The sequence below is a fragment of the Palaemon carinicauda genome, chromosome 9, assembly GCF_036898095.1.
Source record: "Palaemon carinicauda isolate YSFRI2023 chromosome 9, ASM3689809v2, whole genome shotgun sequence".
In the NCBI taxonomy this organism is placed as follows: domain Eukaryota; kingdom Metazoa; phylum Arthropoda; class Malacostraca; order Decapoda; family Palaemonidae; genus Palaemon; species Palaemon carinicauda.
This window is the reverse complement of record NC_090733.1, coordinates 57,413,194-57,438,948: the sequence shown is the minus strand read 5'-3', so window position 1 is coordinate 57,438,948 and position 25,755 is coordinate 57,413,194. Positions and strand designations below refer to the sequence as shown.

The 25,755-nt window shown below is 41.6% G+C and overlaps 1 protein-coding gene across 2 annotated transcripts in view; it reads right to left on the bottom strand.

Annotated features, from left to right (window-relative positions):
* TTLL12 (Tubulin tyrosine ligase-like 12) overlaps positions 1–25,755 on the bottom strand; it is a 799,864-nt gene that overhangs the window by 704,198 nt on the left and 69,911 nt on the right. For both annotated transcript variants that reach the window (XM_068380043.1, XM_068380041.1), the window contains exon 2: positions 3,864–3,991. In XM_068380043.1, coding sequence (XP_068236144.1) covers positions 3,864–3,991 — 128 coding nt within the window. The remainder of the gene's footprint in view (positions 1–3,863; positions 3,992–25,755) is intronic.

Here is a 25,755-nt window from a genome sequence, read left to right as displayed (position 1 = left end):
TGAACGTATAGTAAAACGTCTAGGTGAGGTTACCTAGGCTATACGAGATCTCGGTTACCTAAATCACTGAAACTCTTAACTATACGATCGACAAAGAAAAGGGGGAAACAAAAATTATGCACATTATCGAAACTTTACAAGAATAAATGCCTAAATAGCTAAATAATTAAAATAATTAAATAAAGCTATTAAAAACTGGAAGTCATTCTGCTATCTAAATAACACATGCCTAACGAACGACGGCGCCATGGCGCCTCCAGTAACTGGCCTAGCTCTTAAACACAATAAAATACTCTAATTTCATTGTGAAACAGGAGCTAAAATATACTCATAGTAAAGACCCGATACTCAACTTCCCAGAGGCGGAAGAAGATGAAGAAAGCATAATAATAATCCTGTAAAACGATCGAAAAGTTAGATCACCAGGATATATTACCGAGCGAGATCGCTACAAAAAAAGGAATATCCGCCGTCGTGAGAATGGCGCTGTTGTATTCCCAATAGTATTACGAGAGCGGGGAGAGCCTTTGGACGGCTCCCTTTTGCCACATCCTCCTCGAAGCCAAAACACTGTTTGGGGTGCAGATTGCTATGGAGGCGTGTCAAGAATGCGTCCGCTGATATGCGATATCCTTTGGAGAAATTTTAAGGATATTCGCGCCAGGAGTTAGAATTCTGGATACCTAAAGGTAAAATTCTCTGGGAATATCACTGTAGTACATATATCCCTTAGGAAGCTACTTTGAGGAACTTCCATCACGACGACTTGGCTTGAGCCCAAATATATATATATATATATGTATATATGTAAATATATGCATATATAATGTGTGCATATATATATATATATATATAATATATATATATATATATATACATGCATACATATATATATATATATATATGTATATGTATATATATATATATATATATGCATATATAATGTGTGCATATATATACATACATATATATATATATATATGTGTGTGTGTGTGTGTGTGCATATATATATATATACATATATATATATATGTGTATATATATAATATATATATATATATGTGTGTGTGTGTGTGTGTAAATATATGCATATATAATGTGTGCATATATATATATATACACACATATATATATATATATATATATGTATACATATTATAAATATGCGTATATATATATATATATATATATGCATATATATATAGATATATGTATACATATTATAAATATATATATATATATATATATATTTATATATATATATATATATATAGTACGGTCCCGAATTATACGTGTTCGAATTATACGATTCCCCTTTTATGCGATCGCTATTTTTCAAAAATAAATCTTCAGTATCTGCGAAGCTGTTCAAAGTCTGCTAGTCAAGGACTACAAAACGTATCAAATATATTGTCTTTCTAAGTATATTGGTAGCCCTAAATGCGGTGATTTATAATAAATGTTACAAAACAATATTAACATTACATCTTATTAACATAATTTCATAATAAGCCTATTTAAGGATAAAATTCCACATCAACAATGAAATCAACTGTTAACTGTGAGAGTCCAGCTGACAAAATGTAAACAGAATTGTGGTTACGTTCTCAGCAATCTTTATCTTTCTCCAACCTTTCGATAATTTTAATGGTAGTGTTAATGATGGTATATTAAAGCATTATTTTTGTTTAGTACAGTATATATAAAAGCTTTATTTTTCCCTTCGGGCGTTCAAGGTTTTCACGAGTAGACTGGGTTCGTTTATTGGCAGTGAATAGCCTAAACTTCGGTAACGAGTCGGCAATATTTCCTCATATTTTAAACAGTATACATTTGATTTGCAAAGATTAGTTTTGTAGAGTAGACGGTAAAATAAATCTCTCTCTCTCTCTCTCTCTCTCTCTCTCTCTCTCCAGAGAGAGAGAGAGAGAGAGAGAGAGAGAGAGATTTGATGCCAGAAATCCTCTCTCTCTCTCTCTCTCTCTCCCCGTAAGAAATAAAACCTTAGTTCACATATGGCAACTTGAGTCTAAGAATGAAATTAACATGGATATTGTTAGTTGTGGCGATAAATTCCTCACTTCAGGAGGTTCGCGAAACAAAAACATTACATTCTATTACAACAGCTGAATCTCTCTCTCTCTCTCTCTCTCTCTCTCTCTCTCTCGTGTTATACAATACTTATAAATAGATGAAGAAACCAAAATCGGTTTTCTTAAAGTGTCAATTAATACAAAACGAAAAAAATATACTGTGTATACATCCATTTCAATCATAGCTTAAAATACGGTATCCGATTTCGTCAGCAAACCACTATTTTTTAGGAAACTCCATTCTATTCCAGAAAATTTTTACTCTTTAAATAGTCAATTGCGTTATAATAAAACATGTACTTATGTTTTTAAATTTCGGGTGTGTTTTGAAAATCGAGTATTGCTGATTTCTTTTTGTTTTACTTTTGGCTGTGATCACATCAGCTGATGTCTAGCTTCCGCTCTCAAGAATATGTTTAATGCGTTCGTTTGTTTATTATGATCGAAGATGGAGCGTAAACAAATGGAAGGTTTCCGTTTCAGGCGGCATCATAAAGAAAAACATTATATAAATGGAATTAATTTCATTTATTTGGAAGTTCTAAGAAAAATAGTAAAATATTGGTAATAACAAAATCAACATGTATTCTATACTTGGTAAAATTGCTGTCGATTCAAAAACTAACCTATACACAGATGTATAAATGCGTCTGTTTCTTCGTTGTGATCAGAGATGAGCGTAAACAAAACATTGGTTGTCGTTTTCTATTGTGCTTTTTAGCGTGTTTAGGAAACGCATGATATAAAATCGCCTTTATTTTGATAATTCTGGATTTTCAATCATACAACAAGAGCTAGTCTATAGAGTGATGGTTTTGCTATTCACCAGTTATCTTATACAATAGATATGACAAACATTAAAATTTGTCTGTATTTTGGGTCATGTTCTAGCAGGAAATATATGGTGTTTACACCTATCCTGGTTGTAATTTTAACCATTTTTCAAGTTATTAGAACTTTAAAGTATATTAAATGTTTGATTTATTTACAAGAACAATTTGATATTATAAAGAAATACAGTATAGTACAAAGAAAGTATTGGAAATGGGTAGTAAACACATTTGAATAGGCAAATTGCTGGTTGCCATGGCCGTAATGGAATTATTTCTGTTAGTTGTGTTTCGAAATATGCGATTTTCCATTTATACGAGGTCATTAATCGACCAAATTCTCGCATAATTCGGGACCCTACTATATATATATATATATATATATATATATATATATATATATATATATATATATATATATATATATATATATATATATATATACATATATATATATATATATATATATATATATATATATATATATAAGAAAAAGTAAGTTAAAATACAAAAATTAATGGCAGTCCTAAATAGGCAAGGAGAAAGAGCGGTTACTACCGGTCTCCATCCAAGCCAAAAGTAAAGAGAGCTAAACCACTGGTGTGTGAGTGGGGGGCAGTAGCAAGGTACCCCCACCCCCACTAAGTACCAGTATGGGTAGTTAACCCTTACTAAATTTTAATGGCTCGTCATTTCAGCTTCGCAGAAAGTAACACCCCTAAATAAATAGCATAGGTTTGTATTCCAGTTACGGAACAACTACCTTATTGACAAGTCTCAATAACAATTCTCCAGCTTAAAATGGGAATACTCTAATATAATTTGCAGTGATTTGTAACTCTCTTGAGAATAAATTTTCATTAACTTTCCATCACATCAATGGATTCAGTAAAATTTAATCTATACACTGTAGAATTATGTAGACAATGACATAACTTACTTATTAGGATCTCTGGCCTTCAGCCCATCTTCTTTAAAGACCACTACCCACCAAGACTGTCCAGAATCCTCTCCATCATCAGTGGATGATGGCTGAATGAGTTGGAAATATTCGCCGGCATCATAGATCTGTAAATATTGGAGCAATCAACTTCTGTAATATGTTCTAGAAATAAAAAAAAAAATAATATAAAATATTTGTTTCTGCACAAACCTATTAAAGAACTTTATGGCACATTTGTCTGATCAATCACTAGATACTCCATAACAAAAGAGGGGTTTGCTTTCTACTTAACACTATGCATCTGCATCTTTGAGCACACCGTTGGTGAAAACTGACCAAGGAAGAGTCCATGGGACTGTGCATCACAAAGTGATAAGAAAGAGGGAATCTGTCAAACAAATTATTACCTATGATTGTTCAAACTGAATTGAGAATGATGGGTGCAACTCCAACCTGTGCACTTGATAAATGGTAATCCAAACCATCCCCTTAATAAGAACTAGTCCCCCACCTAATAAGGACACCAAGCTAGAAGGGATGGTATACTAGAAGTCTCTTAACATGGCAGTGGTTGGGAAAAGAATCAGTATTCTATCCAAAGGCATTAAAACTCAAAATACACCAACACTAAAGTTCCCTCTACTGTATTTTAGGCCACATTCTGAAAGAGGGAATGTAGGAAATCTCAACCTGACCATTCCGATTATGAGCCTCATAACCAAATGGTATGAGGAAGTTGCACATAATTCCCTTAGGAATGAGAATAATAAGACACAAACCAGATATAATATGTCATATGTGAACATTAGCAGCCAACACGACAGTCATGAAAGAGTCCATCTGAGATTTATCTGAGGTGCTCTATGTATATATGATATTGGAAAACTACTAGACTATTGCTTTGAAAATGTGAGGTACTATCCAAGGCTAACTCAAAAGCACAGGATACCCTTAAGTATGAGAGACCAGACTCATAATCGTCAGGGAAAAGCAGCACAAAACAGATTTTGATCAAAGTGGAAAATCTATTTTTGGGTGAGAGGGCCATGTCGTCCTGATGGAAAGGTTCCTTTAGGTAGCCTTCTAAGGGATATTTGCTACAGTGATACTCCCAGAGAATTAAACCGAAGGTCTCCAGGATTCTAACTCCTGGCGCGAGTATCCAATAAAGGATATCGCATAATATCAGGAGACGTATTCTGGATACGACACATGGCAATCTTCATCCTGAATAGATTTAACTCTTCGATGTAAGGGGAAAGAGTGGCAGAAGAAAGGGGTGCCGTTCTAGGTACCCGGTGGACCTCCTTCCCTACTACTACCGCGCCGCCATTCCTTTTCTTGCCGTTAAACAGAAATGGCCACAGATAAAGTAATTTTGGGAGGGGTCAGCAAAAGGGTGGGTCCATCAAGACGACATGGCCCTCTCACCCAAAAAAAAGATTTTTCACTTTAATCAAAATTCACTTTTTTGGGCTCAGGCCATGTCGTCCTGATGGAAGCATACTAGAGAAATGTCTTGAAATTACTATTAGCTGTGGGTTTGTGTATGTGCCTTCCACCTTGAATAAATTTCCTTATCTGGTCTACTAGACCTGTATATGAAATTCCAGAGATATGTCATTTCCACTAAACCTGGAGCTTGTTTAGTGCTTCCTGCCCCCAGCAGGGAAAATGTTGATATTGACATTAAGGATTCAAGGTTTGTATTTCCGTTGGAACAAAAAGGGAAAACTTTGAAGCCTACCTTTTTTACTAACCTTGAGAATGTAAGTTTCATTCCTTCAGAAATCATTATTGTGATTTCAAGATATAAGCCCTATACAGGGATTAAATAAAACTCAAGTGTATTTTATTATCTTATAACTGAGAGAGCAGTAATAAGACGCGAATACGTTTAAAGTATTTTATTATGCAACTAATTTATCCAATGTATGAATCTGATCCAGCATTACAACACATCAAAGTCCATATTTTCTCGTGTAGAAAAAATATATAAATACATTATCGGAATAACGTCATTCAATGGAGATGTGAAACCAAATCTATCTGACATGTTCAGATGTTCCGAAATGCATAAACACTGTGACGCAAACGTTCACTCAGCACTGGTGTATTGGTCATATATGCACCTACATAGAACAGTATGTTAATCATAGCTGTGATCTGCACTAGAGGGTAGGTATACCCATGCACCCGATGCACTGTAAAGTCCCAAAACAGTCTACTGTTCATCACAGCACTAGACGACAGGTTTAATGACACTGCCCGCCGCCACCACAAAGTGTTTTATTTCATGTACTTGCTTCGCCTAATGTTTGTAGAAGACCCTGGATGATCTCCACCCAGTGTATGAGCAGAGTCTTTCAAAGTCCATATGTTGAAAGAAGTTCAATGAAAAAGCAACTTTCCTCGGATCATGACCTGCGGGTGTACTGTCAGGATCAGCTCTACGAATAAAGTAGGTGAGCTTCTCTCTCAGTTGTCTTAAAGATGGGTTTGATCCTGAAGTTTCGCCTCTGAAGAGCTGTCCTCCCTTGAAGTTTTAAAGTTCTTCGAAGATAGACCTTAAGACACTCTACTGGGCAAAGAGAGGCATCTTCCTTGAATGGGCAGATTCTCCAAGGACCCCACCTCCTGATGGGTTGCTCTTTCTTGGCAAGAAAGGCAAGATCAGGAAAAAGGTTGTTTTCCTGAGTCTAGGAACTGAATATGGTCGTCGTTTCTGGATAAGGCCACTATTTCACTAACTCTAGCCCCTGAGGCTATTGCAAACAGAAAAATGACTTTCCGTGTTAAATCCTTTAGAGTACAATCCTCATTGTCTAGGTTGGAGGCATAGTGCAAGACTTTGTCCAAAGACCACGTGATGGGCTTTGGTGGGGCTGCTGGCTTGAGTCTAGCACATGCTTTCGAGATCTTATTTAACGGATTTTGAGCAAAGCGAAAAATTTTTTTGGGTGAGATAGCCATGTCATCCTGATGGAAGGTTCCTTTAGGTAGCTTTCTAAGGAATATTTGCTACAGTGATACTCCCAGAGAATTAACCATAGGTCTCCAGAATTCTAACTTCTGGCGCGAGTATCCTTAGTATATCTTTAAGTATATCGCATGATATCAGGGGACGTATTTTTTTATACGACACAGCAATCTTCACCCTGAATAGATTTACCTCTTTGAGGGGGAAGAGTGGCAAACGAAAGGGGAGCCGTTATCAAGGTACCCGGTGGACATCCTCTCCGTACTACTACGGCCCATCATTCCTAGTTTGCATTTAAGCAGGAATAGCTGCAGATAGATTAGTTTCGGGTGGGGTCATTTAAGAAAGAAGGGTGGGTCCATTAGGACGACATGGCTATCTCACCCAAAAATAGATTTTTCGCTTTGCTCAAAATCCGTTTTTGCACTCAGCCATATCGTCCTGATGAAAGCTTACCAGAGAATTAACTTGAAAGTACTATATCTGTGGGTTTGTATAAGTGCCTTTACTTTGAATGAGTTCCTTATATGGTCTCCTAGACCCTTATATATGACATTACCGTTATTTGTCGTATCCATCAAGCTTGGAACTAGCTTAGGCCTTCCTGCCCCCTGCAGGGAAAATGTGGACTTCGACTATAGGGATTCAAAGTTTGTATCTACATAAGGACCAACGGGAAACTTTCTAGAGATTACCTGTTCGTACTTCGGAAATCGATACCATCAAGGTGTCTATTTAAGGAATTAGAAAAACTCTGGATTCTTTTATTGATGTACTGAGGATGAAAGAAGATGCAGATACATTTTTTTTTCTTTATTTTCATAATCAAACTAAATTAATAAACGGATTTTGAGCGAAGCGAAAAATCTATTTTTGGGTGAGATAGCCATGTCGTCCTGATGGAAGGTTCCTTTAAGTAGCTTCCTAGGGTATATTTGACTACAGTGATATTCCCAGAGAATTTACCTTTAGGTCTCCAGAATTCTAACTCCTGGCACGAATATCCTTAAAATTTCCTTTAGGGATATTGCATAATATCAGGGAACGTATATCTTGACACGACACATAGCAATCTTCACCCCAAATAGCGTTTTCGCTTCGAGGGGGAAAGTGGCAAAAATAGAAAGGGAGCTGTTATCAAGGTACCCTTCCTCCGTTACTACCTTGAGTATCTAGATGGCGCCATCGTCCCCGCCATGTATATTCCTTGTAGCGTTGAGCAAGGTGCTACAGATATAGTAGTTTCGGGAGGGATCCTGCCAAGGCCTTTTCATAGAAAGGAGGGCGGGTCCATCAGGACGACATGGCTATCTCACCCAAAAATAGATTTTTCGCGGTCCGTTTTTGGGCTCAGGCCATGTCGTCCTGATGGAAGGTTACCAGAGCATTACTGTATCTGTGGACTTCCAAATGTGCCTTAACCTCAAGACAATATTTCCTTGGTCACTCATACCATAGAGACATATGACGTTACCATCATACGTCATTACTTCTAATCATGAACTATGTTAGTGCTTCCTGCCCCCGGCAGGGAAGAGTCATACCAGACTTAGGAAAAGTCTCGAGGTTTGCATATCCCATATGAACAAACCTAGCAACAAAAGCATAGAGGTCTCACTGTATACAAAGCCAGTCGAAGTTTATATTCCCAATACGAACAAAGGTTTACATAAGCCACCATAGCATTCAAGGCATACAGGCTTAGCTGTATGCAACATCAGACAAGTTTGTATCCGTGTAGGAACAAAGAATGCATAGGCAGAGAAGGTTGTATTCATGTAAGAACAAAATATTTATATTGTTAATATGGAGATTATTAGGGAATAAATAATGCTTACACATCTTTATTTATTTGAATTTGGGGCGAAATAAGACGCAAATACCAATCAAATATTTATTGGTAATTAATAAATAGTGATTCAACATACATTATATAGTAATAATAAAATGTTAGTGATTACAAAGAAAACATAAAATGCAGACGAGACCAGAAATGCTTGCTTCACCTGAAAGGGAACAATAGTTAATGCCACCAAACTGAAAATTTAATAAATTTTCTAATATGCATTTCTGTGAATGACTGTCTTTTCACACTTTGTAAAGAACACATGGCATAAGTGTTATCTTTATGTTTCTTCACCTTTAATAACTGGAACAGTCCATAGTGTCACCTTGGTAACACTTCACTTTACGTGTTGCACTATAGGGTGTCAACACGTACACCCTATACATAACAGTCCCAATCAATTCACTGTTCCTCACAGCGCTAAGCGACAGGTTTTAGCACACTACCTGCCGCCACCACATACCTTTTCAACTCTTGCACTTGCTTCGTGTAGTGTTTAAAGAACACTCTGGATGACTTCCATCCAGTATATGAGTGAAGACGCTCAAAATCCATGTATTGGAAGAAGTTCAACAACGAAGCAATTTTTCTAGGATCGTAACCTGCGGGTGTACTGTCAGGATCCGCTCTGCGAATGAAGTAGGTGATCTTCACCCTTAGTTGTTTAAGGGATAAGTTTGAGCCCAATGTTTCTCCTTTAAAGAGCTGTCCTCCCCTGAAGTCTGAAGTTCTACGAAGATAGACCTTTAGACACTCTACTGGACACAGCGAGACATCTTCCTTCAGAGGGCAGATTCTCCAGGGACCCCACCTTTTGGTAGGTAGCTCGTTCTTGGCGAGAAGCATTGTGGAAGATTTATTTTTGGTTTACTTTTATTTTTGTTTATTTTTTGCCAAATCCAGAGAGAGAGAGAGAGAGAGAGAGAGAGAGAGAGAGAGAGAGAGAGAGAGAGAGAGAGAGAGAGAGAGAGAGAAATTGTGTTAGCGAGCGAAAGTAGTTAGTGTATTGATTGTTTGTTGTGATAAAGACTGTTGGTATAAATGAGATTGTTTATGTTTTAGTTAGGTTACGGCAGTGGTGAATGCCTTGGGTGAATGCTTATTTTGATTTTGACTGCAGCTAGAGGCTGGTGTGAATGCTGGATTATATTTTATATCATTTTTCGACCAGCGTGGAAGTGTTTGTTTATTTAAAAAGTAAGTACAGTTTTGTTTATCTCTGCTTGTCGTGATTGTGAATGATAGAAACAATTTATTATTTATCTTTGATTATAGTGCGATAGTTTAGTTAGCTAGGAGTGTTCATAAGTGTTTTTCTTTTTTTATTTTGGCAGGCCGTGATTCCTCCTTTGGGGAGAAATCTATGTGAATTTGATTGTTGACGACCTGGCTTGTTTAAGGAATTTGATACGACTGCTCAGATTTGGAATGAATTATTGATGACCTGGATTGTTTAAGGACATTGGATTGCTCTGTGGATCTTGATGAAATAGATGCTGTAACGAACCCGCCCAGTTGAAGGAATTGGTTTGGCGTATTGATGATGATGATGATGATGATGATGATGATGATGATGATTAGTGGAGTTGTGTATTAATATTTGACAGTGTTCCAGTTCCTGCAGATTTGTGATATTGGGCTATTAAAGACTGTTGGCCCTTGTGTGGACGAAAGTGTCCACTCACAATCATATATGATAATTACGTTTAGATTGTGGTTGAAGTGAAATTTTAGTTTTAAGTTTTGTGTTTTCGAATTACAGTAGGTTAAGATTGTAGTACTAAGTTGTGATTATTTTTTGGTTATGGTATATGATTGGTGATTTTTTAGTGATTGTTTTAATATTAAGAAATATAGTTTTAAGGTTATGTTTGGTTTATTTTGTCCTTTTGTCAAGAGTCTGGTTTTGGATAACGTCAGGGGAAAGTTTGTTTTGTGGAGACAATTGTCAGTAAGTAAGATTCAAGGGTGTGGGGTTGTTGTTGCAACATCCCGCCACATTATTTTGGCGCCCGAACAGGGACTGCCGAGGTGGGATTGAAGCTGGACTCTTTGACGAAGGACTGATAGGATAAGAAATTAGATTAAGGTTGAAGAAAAATGGAAGGTAAATTAAAGGCTTTGGAGGAGGAATTGCGGCATTATCAAGAACGGGAGCAGATGTTGATAGTTGAGAAAGAGAGGTTGCTAGTAGAGAATGAGAGGTTGAACTGGGAGAATGAGGCGATGCAGAAGGAGCTTAGGGAGTTGAAGGGAACTGTAGAGAGAGTGGAAGAATGTGTTGAGATGACGATGAAAGAGAATGAGGAACGAATGGAGAACCGATTGGAAGCTATGATGGGGCAAGTCATGGGGATGATGAAAACTATAATGGGTGAAGGTGCAGTCGGAGGAGTGTCCTCAGCTTCGGGTAATGGGTTGATAGTGGATGAGAAGGCTAAGGTTAGTAATAATGGGAAAGGAAGTGATAGTGATAGTAATAGTAATAGTGATAGTGAGATTGAAGGTAAGGGAATAAGGCATAGTAAGGATGAACAGAAATGTGATAGGAATCATGAGAAGAAAGGTAAAAGTGATGTGAAGAAAGAGAAGAAAAAGTATCAGGCTGATAGCAAGGACGATCGTGAATGGGTGAAAGTGGCGAGTAAGAAAAGGGCTAGGTAGAGTATGATCAAGGATAGGAGTATGACTGTGGAATTAGATTCCTTATATTCTAGCGAGGAAGTAGGAAACAAGAAGGAAGGTAGCAGTGATGATAGCAGTGAGAATGAACGTGATGTGTGTAAGACTGTATTTATGAGAGAGGTACCTCGGTGTGAAAGGTTCAATGAGCATAGTAGTAGGGATGTATACGAGTTTTTCAAGGAGTATGAGAGGTATTGTCAGGATAAGTATGGTGATAGTAAAAGAGTTTGGGCTAGGGAGTTAGGAGAATATTTGACTGGGTATTTGTTGACGATGTATGGAGTGATAATGAGTGTAGGTGACGTTGATTATGAAAGTGTGAAAAAGAGAATAATTGAGCAGGTAAAACGTATGAAAGGGAGTGTTAAGTATAAGCGTAAGAATGATTTTGATGAAGCACGGATGAATGCAGGAGAAGCGATATCGATGTATGTATGTAGGTTGGAAACTTTAGCTAGGAAAAAGTATGGGGATGAAGGTATAAATGAGAATAAGGAGTTAATGAAGAAGTTTTTGGCTATTGTACCCGAGAATGTTGCTGAGTTTGTTAATTTGAAACGGAAGGAGAAAATGAGGTGGACGAAAGAAAGATTGACATGGGATGATATTTTAGAGATAGTTGAGGATTACGAGTTGGATAGATGTATGAAAGAAAGTAAATCTGTGAGTGTAGGAACTGGAATGGAGGAGTGTGTGCCAGAATTTGTTAGTTTTAGAGATGCTGTTTTGAGAGGACCGATGAGGGTAGCTGATAGTGTAGTAGATAGGAGTGTTAGGACGAGTAATGTGGGAATACCTGTAAGGACAAATGAAGGGTTTAGGCAAGGGAATCAGGTTTGGAGGGATAGGAGTGCTAGTGCGCCGCAAGGTAGGTCAGGTAGTTGTATCCGTGAAGAGAAGTGTTATAGATGTGGGAAAGTAGGACATAAGAAGAATGAATGTAGATGGGCTCTAGGTGCTTGTTTTGGATGTGGTGAGGTAGGGCATAGAATTAGCGAGTGCAAGAAAGAGAAAGGGGTAAAGTGCTTTTGGTGTGGTATGACTGGGCATATAGCAAGTGGATGTAGGAGTAATCGTACGAATGTGATTTGTGGCAATTGTGGTCAGAATGGGCATTATGCGAGGATGTGTAGAGAGCAGCGTGCTAAATGTTCTGAATGTGGTGCAGATGGGCATGTAGCTAGAGTATGTAGGAAGAAGGGATTAAGTCAGCCAGGATGTTCGGGAAACTAGAGTGTAAGAGGGTTCAGCTGGGTGAGTCTTCCTGTGTGTGTGGATGGAATAGGATCAATGTTTGTGAGAATGGGATGAATAATTGGTTGGAAATTAACAAATATGAATCTAGTATGCATGGGAAGTTAGGGCTGGAAAATAAACAATTAGTGTTAGTTGAATATAGGGAAAAGAGGCGTTTGAAAGTTTTAAGTGAGGAGAAAGTGCAAGGGAAATTTATAGGTGTAGGTAAGAATACGAATAAGTATGACAAGGGTGTAAATGTGCAAGTGAGTGTGGAAGATAAATGTATTAATACAGATGAAACGTGGCTGAGTATGAATGATACTTATAGTGCGTGTGGCTTTTCGTTAGATGATGTAAAAGAAAAAATGAATAACGCAAGAATGAGAGACAGGAGAATGATAAGTAGCATGAATGAATCTTTTGCTAAAGTTGAGAATGTTTTTGATGAAATGGATGAACTGTTTACAGAAATGAGTGTAATTATATGGCCAAACGAGAACGAGGTAGATGGGATTGTACATGATATATTAGATGATAGGGATTTAGATAAGAATAGTGTTAATGTAGCGAATGATTGTGATAAGGAAGAAGTGAATGAGAGAGTATATGGAGGCCCAGTTACTCGGAGTAGAGGTCCCGTTTCCGACAGCGACTGGGTAATGAAAAAAATATTGTAAGTGTTGTGTGAGAAGGATTTGGCAAAGTAAGGGGGGAGGAATGTGGAGGATTTATTTTTGGTTTATTTTTATTTTTGTTTATTTTTTGCCAAATCCAGAGAGAGAGAGAGAGAGAGAGAGAGAGAGAGAGAGAGAGAGAGAGAGAGAGAGAGAGAGAGATTGTGTTAACGAGCGAAAGTAGTTAGTGTATTGATTGTTTGTTGTGAGAAAGACTGCTGGTATAAATGAGATTGTTTATGTTTTAGTTAGGTTACGGCAGTGGTGAATGCCTTGGGTGAATGCTTATTTTGATTTTGACTGCAGCTAGAGGCTGGTGTGAATGCTGGATTATATTTTATATCATTTTTCGACCAGCGTGGAAGTGTTTGTTTATTTAAAAAGTAAGTACAGTTTTGTTTATCTCTGCTTGTCGTGATTGTGAATGATAGGAACAATTTATTATTTATCTTTGATTATAGTGCGATAGTTTAGTTAGCTAGGAGTGTTCATAAGTGTTTTTCTTTTTTTATTTTGGCAGGCCGTGATTCCTCCTTTGGGGAGAAATCTATGTGAATTTGATTGTTGACGACCTGGCTTGTTTAAGGAATTTGATACGACTGCTCAGATTTGGAGTGAATTATTGATGACCTGGATTGTTTAAGGACATTGGATTGCTCTGTGGATCTTGATGAAATAGATGCTGTAACGAACCCGCCCAGTTGAAGGAATTGGTTTGGCGTATTGATGATGATGATGATGATGATGATGATGATGATGATGATGATGATGATGATGACGATGATGATGATTAGTGGAGTTGTGTATTAATATTTGACAGTGTTCCAGTTCCTGCAGATTTGTGATATTGGGCTATTAAAGACTGTTGGCCCTTGTGTGGACGAAAGTGTCCACTCACAATCATATATGATAATTACGTTTAGATTGTGGTTGAAGTGAAATTTTAGTTTTAAGTTTTGTGTTTTCGAATTACAGTAGGTTAAGATTGTAGTACTAAGTTGTGATTATTTTTTGGTTATGGTATATGATTGGTGATTTTTTAGTGATTGTTTTAATATTAAGAAATATACTGTAGTATTATGGTTATGTTTGGTTTATTTTGTCCTTTTGTCTAAGAGTCTGGTTTTGGATAACGTCAGGGGAAAGTTTGTTTTGTGGAGACAATTGTCAGTAAGTAAGATTCAAGGGTGTGGGGTTGTTGTTGCAACATCCCGCCACAGCATTGGGTCAGGAAAGGGATTCAGTTCTACCGCTTCTGTGAACTGAATATGCCCCTCATCCCGAGAAAGGGCCACTATTTCACTAACTCTGGCCCCCGAGGCTAGAGCAAACAGGAATATAACTTTTTGAGTCAGGTCTTTCAGAGAACAGTCCTCATTGTTCACTGTTGAGGCAAAGTGTAGGATCTTGTCCAAGGACCATGAGATGGGCTTCAGAGGTGCTGCAGGCCTGAGTATAGCACAGGCCTTAGGGATCTTGTTAAAGATTTAATTGGATAAGTCTACTTGGAAGGTGTAATGCAGAGGTCTAGTCAGGGCTGATTTACATGTTGTTATCGTGTTGGCTGCTGAACCTTGTCCATGAAGGTGAATAACGAAGGATAAACAGAAATCTGTTGAGATCTCTTTTGGTCTTCTTGCCTTGACAAAAGAAACCCACTTCTTCCAAGACGAATCATATTGCCTTCTGGTAGATTTAGACTTATATTCTTCTAAGAAGTCTATACTGTCTCTTGAGATCCCAAACCTTCTCTTAACTGCCAAGGAGAGAAAATCATGAGATGAAGGTTTTGGGTTTTCAGTGATGAAGCGAAGACAGTCGACTTCTGTACTTGCTGAGTCGAAACTGGGTCCGGCAGAGGGACCAACCTCTGCTGCAATTCCAGTATTAGAGGGAACCAATTGCTCATTGGCCACTTGAGAGTCACTAGGGCTGCTGTTCCCTGAAAGGATCTCAGCTTGTTGAGGACCTTCCACAGAAGGTTGGTTGGAGAAAACAGGTAAATCCCGGTCCATCTGTTCCAGTCGAGGGACATGGAGTCCACAACTTCTGATAGAGGGTCCTCGTATGGGGCCACATAATGAGGTAGCTTCTTGTTGTCGCTCGTCGCGAAGATGTCGATCCGAAGTTCTGGGACTTGACGTAAAATGAAGGAGAATGATCCTGCGTATAGGGACCATTCTGACTCTATCGGCGTGAGCCTGGAAGGTGAACTGCTGATAAGTGCCATCTCTTCTTTTCCGCCAAGTGGAAGATGGTCAACATCACTTGGTTGATTTGGGGTGATCTCGAACCTTGACGATTCAAACATCTCACTATCACCTCGCTGTCCAGAATCAGTCTCATGTGGACTGAATGGCGAGGGGATAATTTCTTCAGCGTAAGAAAAACTGCCATGGCCTCCAAAATGTTGATGTGGAAGGTCTTGAATAGAGAGGACCAAGTCCCTTGGACTTTCTGTTGGTGAGAGTGACCTCCCCATCCTTCCTTTGATGCGTCCGTGTGGATGATGACTGAAGGTAGAGGTGGTTGCAGAGGCAACGACCTCTTCAGTTTTTGGCCTTCGACCATGGCTTGAGAAGTGATCGTAGTCGAGTCGGTATCGGTCTTCTTAGATCTCTTCGAGCGTTTGATGCGTATCTTCTACAGACTCCTGATGCATCCTTTAACTGTGCTCGTAGCACTGGATCTGTGACTAATGCAAACTGAAGGGAGCCCAGCACTTTCTCCTGTTGGCGTCTTGATATCCTGTCGGATTTCAGTAGTCTCTTGACAAATCCCGCTATCACTCTCCTCTTCTTTAATGGAATGGAGAGGCGGTGTGACTGTAAGTTCCAATGTATTCCAAGCCATTGAAACTCCTGAGCTGGAGATAGTCGAGACTTTCTGACGTTGATCTTGAATCCTAGATGATCCAGAAACTGGATCACTTTCTTGGATACTTGCATGTATTCCATCTCGGATGCTGCCAACACCAGCCAATCGTCCAGGTAGGCTACCACCTGGACACCTTCTAGGCGTAGTTGTTGAACGACTGCATCTGCAAGCTTTGTAAAGATCCTTGGGGCTATGTTTAGTCCGAAGGGCATGGCTCTGAAGATGTATTTCTTCTTCTCTACCCTGAATCCTAGGTAGGAGGAGAGTTGGCGATTGATTGGAATATTTAGTCCCAAGGGCATGGCTCTGAAGACGTATTTCTTCTTCTCTAGCCTGAATCCTAGGTAGGAGGAGAGTTGGCGATTGATTGGAATATGCCAATAGGCATCTGCCATGTCTATGGAGACTGTGTACACCCGTTTTGGCAGCAAGGTCCTTATGTGTTGAAGGGTCAGCATCCTGAACTTGTAGTTTTCTATGAACTTGTTGAGTGGCGACAAGTTCAGAACGATTCTGAGTTTGTCCAAGTCCTTGGGAACACAAAACAGGCTTCCTTGGAATTTGATGGACTTTGCCCTCCTTATCACCCGTTTGCTCAAGAGTTCTCGGGTATATTCTTCCAGGACAGGGGTGGAGTGTTGGAAGAATTGAGGAAATGATGGTGGAGCTGTCCTCCAGCTCCAACCTAGTCCGTTCTTGATCAGGCTGTGGGCCCAGGGATCGAAGGTCCAGCGATCACGAAATGATTGGAGTTGGCGATTGATTGGAATATGCCAATAGGCATCTGCCATGTCTATGGAGACTATGTACACCCATTTGGCAGCAGGGTCCTTATGTGTTGAAGGGTCAGCATCCTGAACTTGTAGTTTTCTATGAACTTGTTGAGTGGCGACAAGTCCAGAACGATTCTGAGTTTGTCCGAGTCCTTGGGAACACAAAACAGCCTTCCTTGGAATTTGATGGACTTTGCCCTCCTTATCACCTGTTTGCTCAAGAGTTCTCGGGTATATTCTTCCAGGACAGGGGTGGAGTGTTGGAAGAATTGATGAAATGAGTGTGGAGCTGTCCTCCAGCTCCAACCTAGTCCGTTCTTGATCAGGATGTGGGCCCAGGGATCGAAGGTCCAGCGATCACGAAATAATTGGAGTCTTCCTCCTACCGGAAGCATCTCATTGCTTTGGTTGTCCGGAGGACTTGCCTCCTTGACCGTGCCCTCCCCTACCCCCTCTTCCTCTTGAGGGGCGTCTAGAGGAACCTCTATTTAACCCTCAACCTTTAGGGCGAAAGGTAGTGGTCTGCCTCTCATAGGCGTGAGTAAAGGCTGATGACTGGGTCACCATCTGCTGGGGTACCATCTGGTAGGTGGATTGGGGTTGTGCCACCATCTGGGGCACCGCAGTCATCGTAAGTTGTTGCAGTTGTCTGGCGGGACGAGAGGGCAACTTTGGCCTCTTTGTCTTCCTCTTCGGTTGGGGACCCTCATCTAGGGAAGACTTCCTCTTAGCCAACATGCCCCACTTTTGGAGAAAATTTCTGTTCTCCGTGGCAGCCTTGTCGACTATTTCCTTGACCACTTCACTCGGGAAGAGGTCCTTTCCCCAGATATTAGAAGATATCAGCTTCCTGGGTTCGTGCTTCACCGCAGCCGAAGCAAACACGAACTCCCTACATGCCCTTCTGCCCCTAACGAAGCCATATAGGTCCTTGACCAGCGTTGCCAAATGTGACTTGACCACGACCATAGATATGTCTGGGGATCTATGATCACTTGCCATTGTCTCCGAGGTAATTTGGAGGGACAGAGATGCGGCAAGCCTTTCCTTTGTCTCTTGCTCTCTGCGCAAGAGAAAGTCAAACAACTTAGGGAGGTTTTCACTGAACTGGCGTCCAGCAATATCCCCCTCCAACTTCCCAACTGAGAAGGTAAGATGTATTTCCTTCCAATCTTTGTCATCCGTAGGCAGAGCTATGGATAAGGGTCTACACTCCTCAAGTGTAAGACAAGGTTTCCCAGCTTCTACTGCCTTCATCTCTGCCTTAAACCCTTTTTCCGCAAAGGGAATGACCAGTGTAGCTGGAGCAAGAAAAGAAGGGTGTTTCTTACTCAGGGCTGGCACTTTAGAGTTAGTGAAGCCCCTGTCTTTCAGACTGCTGGCCATTAAAGCCTGAGCTTTTCCCTGGTCAAGAACTATGACCTCTTTCGGCTCTGTCTCCTCCTTAGACACAGGTTCCGCCTTCAGACGGACGAAGCAGTCTGGGTAAGACTCAAAGCTGGGCCAAAAGTTGAGATCTTCAATGAGGATGGCTCCCAGCTTCTCTGAAATAAATATCTTCTTGTTTGTGATTGGCACATACTCTGCATGCCTCCAAGGGTTTACTTCAGAACATGAAGGAAGATCCTTCACATTGAGTCTCTTGTGAGACCCGCGGGACGCTGCGAGATGGTAAATCTCCTTCCTCAATGCAGCTTCCCTTTCTTCATTCTGCTTCTGAAGATTCTCCATCATTGACATGAGACTAGCCATGGCTTTTCCCATTTCATCAGATGGAGGAGCAGAAGACGTAGAGAGCACTGGTTCTGGGGCTGGAACCAACGAAACGGGCACCAATTCGACTTCATCTTCTTCGGTCTCAGGAGCCAAGGTGGACTCCTCTTCCTAACCTTCCGCAAAAAGGTCCTTCTCGGTGTCTTCCGACACCTCTGACATCCTCTCATCTAGATGGATGTCCTTCATCGCACCCAAGACATCCATATCCACGGAAATCTGGGGATCTCAGGGTGAGGCTGTGGTATGACGGCATCCGCAGATGCCTTAGGGAACAGATAGGTCTGCATCCGTTCATTTGTAAGGTAAGGCCCCGTGGCGTTCTTCTAGAAGCCACGGACCCATCTACGCAGCTTACTCCATGCTGCATTCCTTGACTCCGTTGTTTTGGGGTCATCAAAGGCCTCAGTAACCAAGGCTTTGCATACATTACATACCTGGGGGTCCCAATACTTGAGATTTCCCTTGGGATGGCACAAAGGAGTGCGCCCTGCACTCCTCGTGGCCACAGAAGTCCTTGCTCCTGACGTTGCACAAGACTCGCAGGCACTTAGGGTGGTCCTCCTGTAAAGAAAGGAAAACTAAATGAGTATATGGTAGTTCATCTCACTTGATAAACTATATAAATATTATCATTAATATTTTGCATTTTATTGCATATAGCTTAAGATAGACAAGCTAGAAACGAATTACGAAAGACACATACATGTGTTTCCTGTCCAGCAAATTGCTGTGACCTCCCTAAAAAATTAAAGCCTAGGGATATCCTATTCAGGAGGCCCAATGGAAGAGTTCTACCCTGTAAGGATAGATAAGTGTAACTTAACAATGACTTCCCAAAGGTTTTAATAATGAGGGTCATTTGTAACTGATCATCTATCAGTATATGGAAAGAAAATTTCCTTTCCTTATATAGTATGGTCTCAACAATAGACTGTGCATGGACACACAGAGTATGTTGGAAATTTAACTACTGTATACTTTATACTACTGTATAGTTTTCTGTTTGCAGTATGATCTATACTGCAAATATACTGGCTACTGTATAGTCATACACTGTAGTTCTAACTAGCATGTTGGCTAGTACCTGGGGCACAGTCGCCAGCTGGGATGGTGGCCGGCAGCGCGCCGGTTACTGGCAGCTTGCCGGCCGCCGGCAAGCCGGTTGCTGGCGGGTCACCGGCTGTCGGCGCACTGGTCCAGCCGGCGTCTTGCCGGTCAGGGTAGTGGCCGGCCCTTGCCGGCCAAGTCAGTTGTGCCGGAGGCTAACCGGCTGTCGGCGCACTAGTACAGCCAGCGCCTTGCCAGCTAAGGTAGTGGCCAGCAGCATTAACCTGGCCAGCAGCTGCCGGTTAGGTTAGTACCCGGCGGCACTAGCCGATAGAGAGAGAGAAAGCAAGGAGTGAAGGATGATTTAAGACCTCTGTCTTACTGCCTTCCTCCGGAATGAGGGTTCAAATGAAAGGGGAAAATATACAGTATTGTTCAGGCTTCCACCCATCCACAACCATTACCGGTCTCTGCCGGCCACAGGTTTGTGAATGGCAGTCCAAGAGAAGACTGAAGAACACTCTACAGTAAAGGGATCCTCTGCCGGCAGCCGGCCCAGCCAGCACAGCTCTCCCGGAGCCTTGCGTCCATAAGGGGAAGCTGTGCGACTAGGCCACTACAAGCAGAAGCCCCATTTATAACTGATCATCTATCAGTATATGGAAAGAAAATTTCCTTTCCTTATATAGTATGGTCCCAACAATAGACTGTGCATGGACACACAGAGTATGTTGGAAATTTAACTACTGTATACTTTATACTACTGTATATTTTTCTGTTTGCAGTATGATCTATACTGCAAATATACTGGCTACTGTATAGTCATACACTGTAGTTCTAGCTAGCATGTTGGCTAGTACCTGGGGCACAGTCGCCAGCTGGGATGGTGGCCGGCTGCGCGCCGGTTACTGGCAGCTTGCCGGCCGCCGGCAAGCCGGTTGCTGGCGGGTCACCGGCTGTCGGCGCACTGGTCCAGCCGGCGTCTTGCCGGTCAGGGTAGTGGCCGGCCCTTGCCGGCCAAGTCAGTTGTGCCGGCGGCTAACCGGCTGTCGGCGCACTAGTACAGCCAGCGCCTTGCCAGCTAAGGTAGTGGCCAGCAGCATTAACCTGGCCAGCAGCTGCCGGTTAGGTTAGTACCCGGCGGCACTAGCCGATAGAGAGAGAGAAAGCAAGGAGTGAAGGATGATTTAAGACCTCTGTCTTACTGCCTTCCTCCGGAATGAGGGTTCAAATGAAAGGGGAGAATATACAGCATTGTTCAGGCTTCCACCCATCCACAACCATTACCGGTCTCTGCCGGCCACAAGTTTGTGAATGGCAGTCCAAGAGAAGACTGAAGAACACTCTACAGTAAAGGGATCCTCTACCGGCAGCCGGCCCAGCCAGCACAGCTCTCCCGGAGCCTTGCGTCCATAAGGGGAAGCTGTGCGACTAGGCCACTACAAGCAGAAGCCCCAGCCAGGCCCACAATCTGCCGGCAAGCGGTGAGATTGTAGGACGACGGCCAAAGGGTTACGATGGCTAGGCCATCAATAAAGGACAGAGGGGGGAGGGAAAAGGGTCCTGTATGAGGTGTGGAAGGAGCCGGCAGGGTTGCCGGTCCTACCACACCCTAAAGAAACTCTGTTTCATTATCGGCGCCACCCTAGGCGGTAGGAGAATATCTATTCTCCAGCCTAGGATCTGCCAATACAGTTAAGGGGCCGGGCCGGCAGCCACCTTGCCCCCACCCCTTAACAAGAGAGCAACAAAGTTCCAGTGCCGGCGCCATCCTAGGCGGCAGAAGAATGTCTATTCTTCAGCCTAGGGTCTGCAAGCACAGGACTAGTCTACTAGACCACAGGGAGAAGGCAGCAATATCATATGGCCCCTTCAGGTGCAGTCTAGGGAGGTCTAGCCTCCTATGCCGGCAGCGTAGTCCGACAAGGGAATGACTATTCACCCTACCAGCAGCATAGTCCGACAGGGGAATGACTATTCACACTGCCGGCCAGCTGACGGCACAAAACTATATACTCTGAGGTTCTGACCAAAACTCAAACCCTGCTATCTGCGGCTAAGGGAAGGGACAGAAAACCCTAGCCTAATCCTGCCTGAATGACAACTCGAGGCACGACTAACTAGGGTTGTAGCCTAAGGCTACACTCAGAGGGAAGGAGGGATTACCCTTAAATGTCCACTGGAGACGAATATCGCTTTATATAATAATTCTAGGATATATCTATTTCCGCCTGAATTGATAAAACGATACACGAGGGTAACCGGGGATCATGTATGAAAGTATACTAAAGCCACTAGGCTAGTAGCCTAGTGGCAGCGAGAATCGACTACCTTAATCACCGAAACTCTCTCGTATACTATCCCAGAAGAGGAAATTTTATATGCAATCAATGTATCTCACATGTATAAATTGCCTAAATAGCTTCATTTAAATTTAATAACACTAGGAATGTCTATTATATCATGCATGAAAGTAAACTAAAACACCTAGGCTAGGAAGCCTAGCGTAAGCAAGGTTCAGTTACCTAAATCGCCGAAACTATTACGAATACAATCGGCATTATATAATTAACTCCTAGCAATGAACACTAAATAGCTATCTTTATTCAGGCTATTTATACCGGGAAAGTCGGTCTGGCTAACTAAATAACTCGATGCGTTACGAACGACAGCGCCCATGACGCCTCCGGTTCAGGCAACAGCTCTTCCACTAAGTTTAACTTAATTTCACTGTGAGGCAAAAGCTAAAATTTATACAATATAAAGATCAAATACTCAACTTTCCAGAGGCAGAAGAGGCTGGAGATTGCATAATAAATCCAAAAAATCCAAAAGTAACAAGAGAGCAACCGGAAAAATCACCGAGCGAGATCGCTACAGATAAAGGAATAAACATGGCGGCGACGATGGCGCCATCTAGATACTCAAGGTAGTAACAGAGGAAGGGTACCTTGATAACGGCTCCCCTTCTTTTTTTGCCACTTTCCCCCTCGAAGCGAAAACGCTATTCAGGGTGAAGATTGCTATGTGTCGTTTCAAGATATACGTCCCCTGATATTATGCGATACCGTATCCTTAAAGTTTTAGCCTTGGTAGAGCTGTCCCTCCTTGAAGTCTGAAGTTCTTCGAAGATAGGGCATGGCTGTGAAGACATACTTTGTCTTCTGTATCCTGAATCCTAGGTGGGAGGAGAGGGGGCGACTAACTGGTAGCTGCCAGTAGGCATCTGCTAGGTCTATTGAGACTGTGTACGCCCCTTTTGGTAGAAGGGTCCTTATGTGTTGTAAGGTAAGCATCCGGAACTTGTTGAGTGGAGACAAGTCTAGAATGACTCTGAGTTTGTCCGAGTCTTTCTTGGGAACACAGAACAGCCTTCCCTGGAATTTGATGGACTTTGCTTTCCTTATTACCTTCTTGTTCAAGAGCTCTGAGGTATATTCTTCCAACAATGGGGTGGAGTGTTGGAAGAATTCTGGAAAAGGGGGTGGAATTTTGTTCCATTTTCAACCAAGTCCATTCGAGATTAGGCTGTGGGCCCAGGGATCGAAGGTCCAACGATCCCGAATGTGGAAGTGTGTGCCTCCTACCTGGAACTTCTCATTGCTTAAGAGGTTCCAGAGGACTTACTTCCGTGACCGCTTCCTCCTCTACCCCTTGAGAGGTTTCTTGAGTAGCCTCTTTATGGGCCTTACCATTGTAGGGCCGAAAGGTAGTCGTGTGCATCTCAAAACCTGGGTTGAAAACATGTGATTGGGCCACCAGCTGCTGATGGACCAACTGAAAGGTGGTTTGTGGCTGGGTTACCATTTGAGGCACTGTGGCCATGGTCACAGTCGGATGTTGTGCAGGTCTACGTGGTTTCTATGCCTTCTTATTCTTAGGTTGGGGACCACTGTCTGAGGATGATTTCCTCTTAGAAGACATGCCCCACTTTTGGAGAAGGTTCCTATTCTCCGTGACGGCTTTGTCAATAACTTCTTGAACCACATCTTGTGGGAAAAGGTCTTTACCCCGGATGCATGATGTCATCAGCTTCCTGGGTTCGTGTTTTACCGTTGCTGCGGCAAACATTTGCTCTCTACGGGTCCTCCTTGACCTGACGAAGGCATATAACGGATTTTGAGCAAAGCAAAAAATCTATTTTTGGGTGAGATAGCCATGTCGTCTTGATGGAAAGTTCCTTTAAGTAGCTTCCTAGGGTATATTCGACAACAGTGATATTCCCAGAGAATTTACCTTTAGGTCTCCAGAATTCTAACTCCTGGTGCGAATATCCTTAAAGTTTCCTTTAAGGATATTGCATAATATCAGGGGACGTATATCTTGATACGACACATAGCAATCTTCACTCCAAATAGCGTTTTCGCTTCTAGAGGGAAAGTGGCAAAAATAGAAGGGGAGCCGTTATCAAGGTACCCTACCTCCATTACTACCTTGAGTATCTAGATGGCGCCATCGTCGCCGCCATGTTTATTCCTTGTAGCGTTGAGCAAGGTGCTACAGATATAGTAGTTTCGGGAGGGATCCTGCCAAGGCCTTTTCATGAAGAAAGGAGGGCGGGTCCATCAGAACGACATGGCTATCTCACCCAAAAATAGATTTTTCGCGGTCCGTTTTTGGGCTCAGGCCATGTCGTCCTGATGGAAGGTTACCAGAGCATTACCCTATCTGTGGACTTCCAAATGTGCCTTAACCTCAAGACAATATTTCCTTGGTCACTCATACCATAGAGACATGTGACGTTACCATAATACGTCATTACTTCTAATCATGAACTATGTTAGTGCTTCCTGCCCGCTGCAGGGAAGAGTCATACTAGACTCAGGAAAAGTCTCGAGGTTTGCATATCCCATATGAACAAACCTAGCAACAAAAGCATAGAGGTCTCACTGTATACAAAGCCAGTCGAAGTTTATATTCTCAATACGAACAAAGGTTTACATAAGCCACCAAAGCATCCAGGGCATACAGGCTTAGCTGTATACAACATCAGAAGCTTCCTAGGGTATATTTGACAACAGTGATATTCCCAGAGAATTTACCTTTAGGTCTCCAGAATTCTAACTCCTGGCGCAAATATCCTTAAAGTTTCCTTTAAAGATATTGCATAATATCAGGGGACCTATATCTTGATACGACACACAGCAATCTTCACCCCAAATAGCGTTTTCGCTTCTAGAGGGAAAGTAGCAAAAATAGAAGGGGAGCCGTTATCAAGGTACCCTTCCTCCATTACTACCTTGAGTATCTAGATGGCGCCATCGTCGTCGCCATGTTTATTCCTTGTAGCGTTGAGCAAGGTGCTACGGATATAGTAGTTTCGGGAGGGATCCTGCCTAGGCCTTTTCATGAAAAGGAGGGCGGGTCCAACAGAACGACATGGCTATCTCACCCAAAAATAGATTTTTCGCAGTCCGTTTTTGGGCTCAGGCCATGTCGTCCTGATGGAAGGTTACCAGAGCATTACTGTATCTGTGGACTTCCAAATGTGCCTTAACCTCAAGACAATATTTCCTTGGTCACTCATACCATAGACATATATGACGTTACCATCATACGTCATTACTTCTAATCATGAACTATGTTAGTGCTTCCTGCCCCCTGCAGGGAAGAGTCATACTAGACTCAGGAAAAGTCTCGAGGTTTGCATATCCCATATGAACAAACCTAGCAACAAAAGCATAGAGGTCTCACTGTATACAAAGCCAGTCGAAGTTTATATTCTCAATACGAACAAAGGTTTACATAAGCCACCAAAGCATCCAGGGCATACAGGCATAGCTGTATACAACATCAGACAAGTTTGTATCCTTGTAGGAACAAAGTATGCATAGGCAGAAAAAGGTTGTATTCATGTAAGAACAAATTTATCTATATTGTTCTCATGTCAATATGCATTTTATTAAGGAATAAATAAATAATGCTCATACATATCTTTATTTATTCAAATTTGGGGCGAAATAAGATGCAAATAACAATTAATTATTTATTG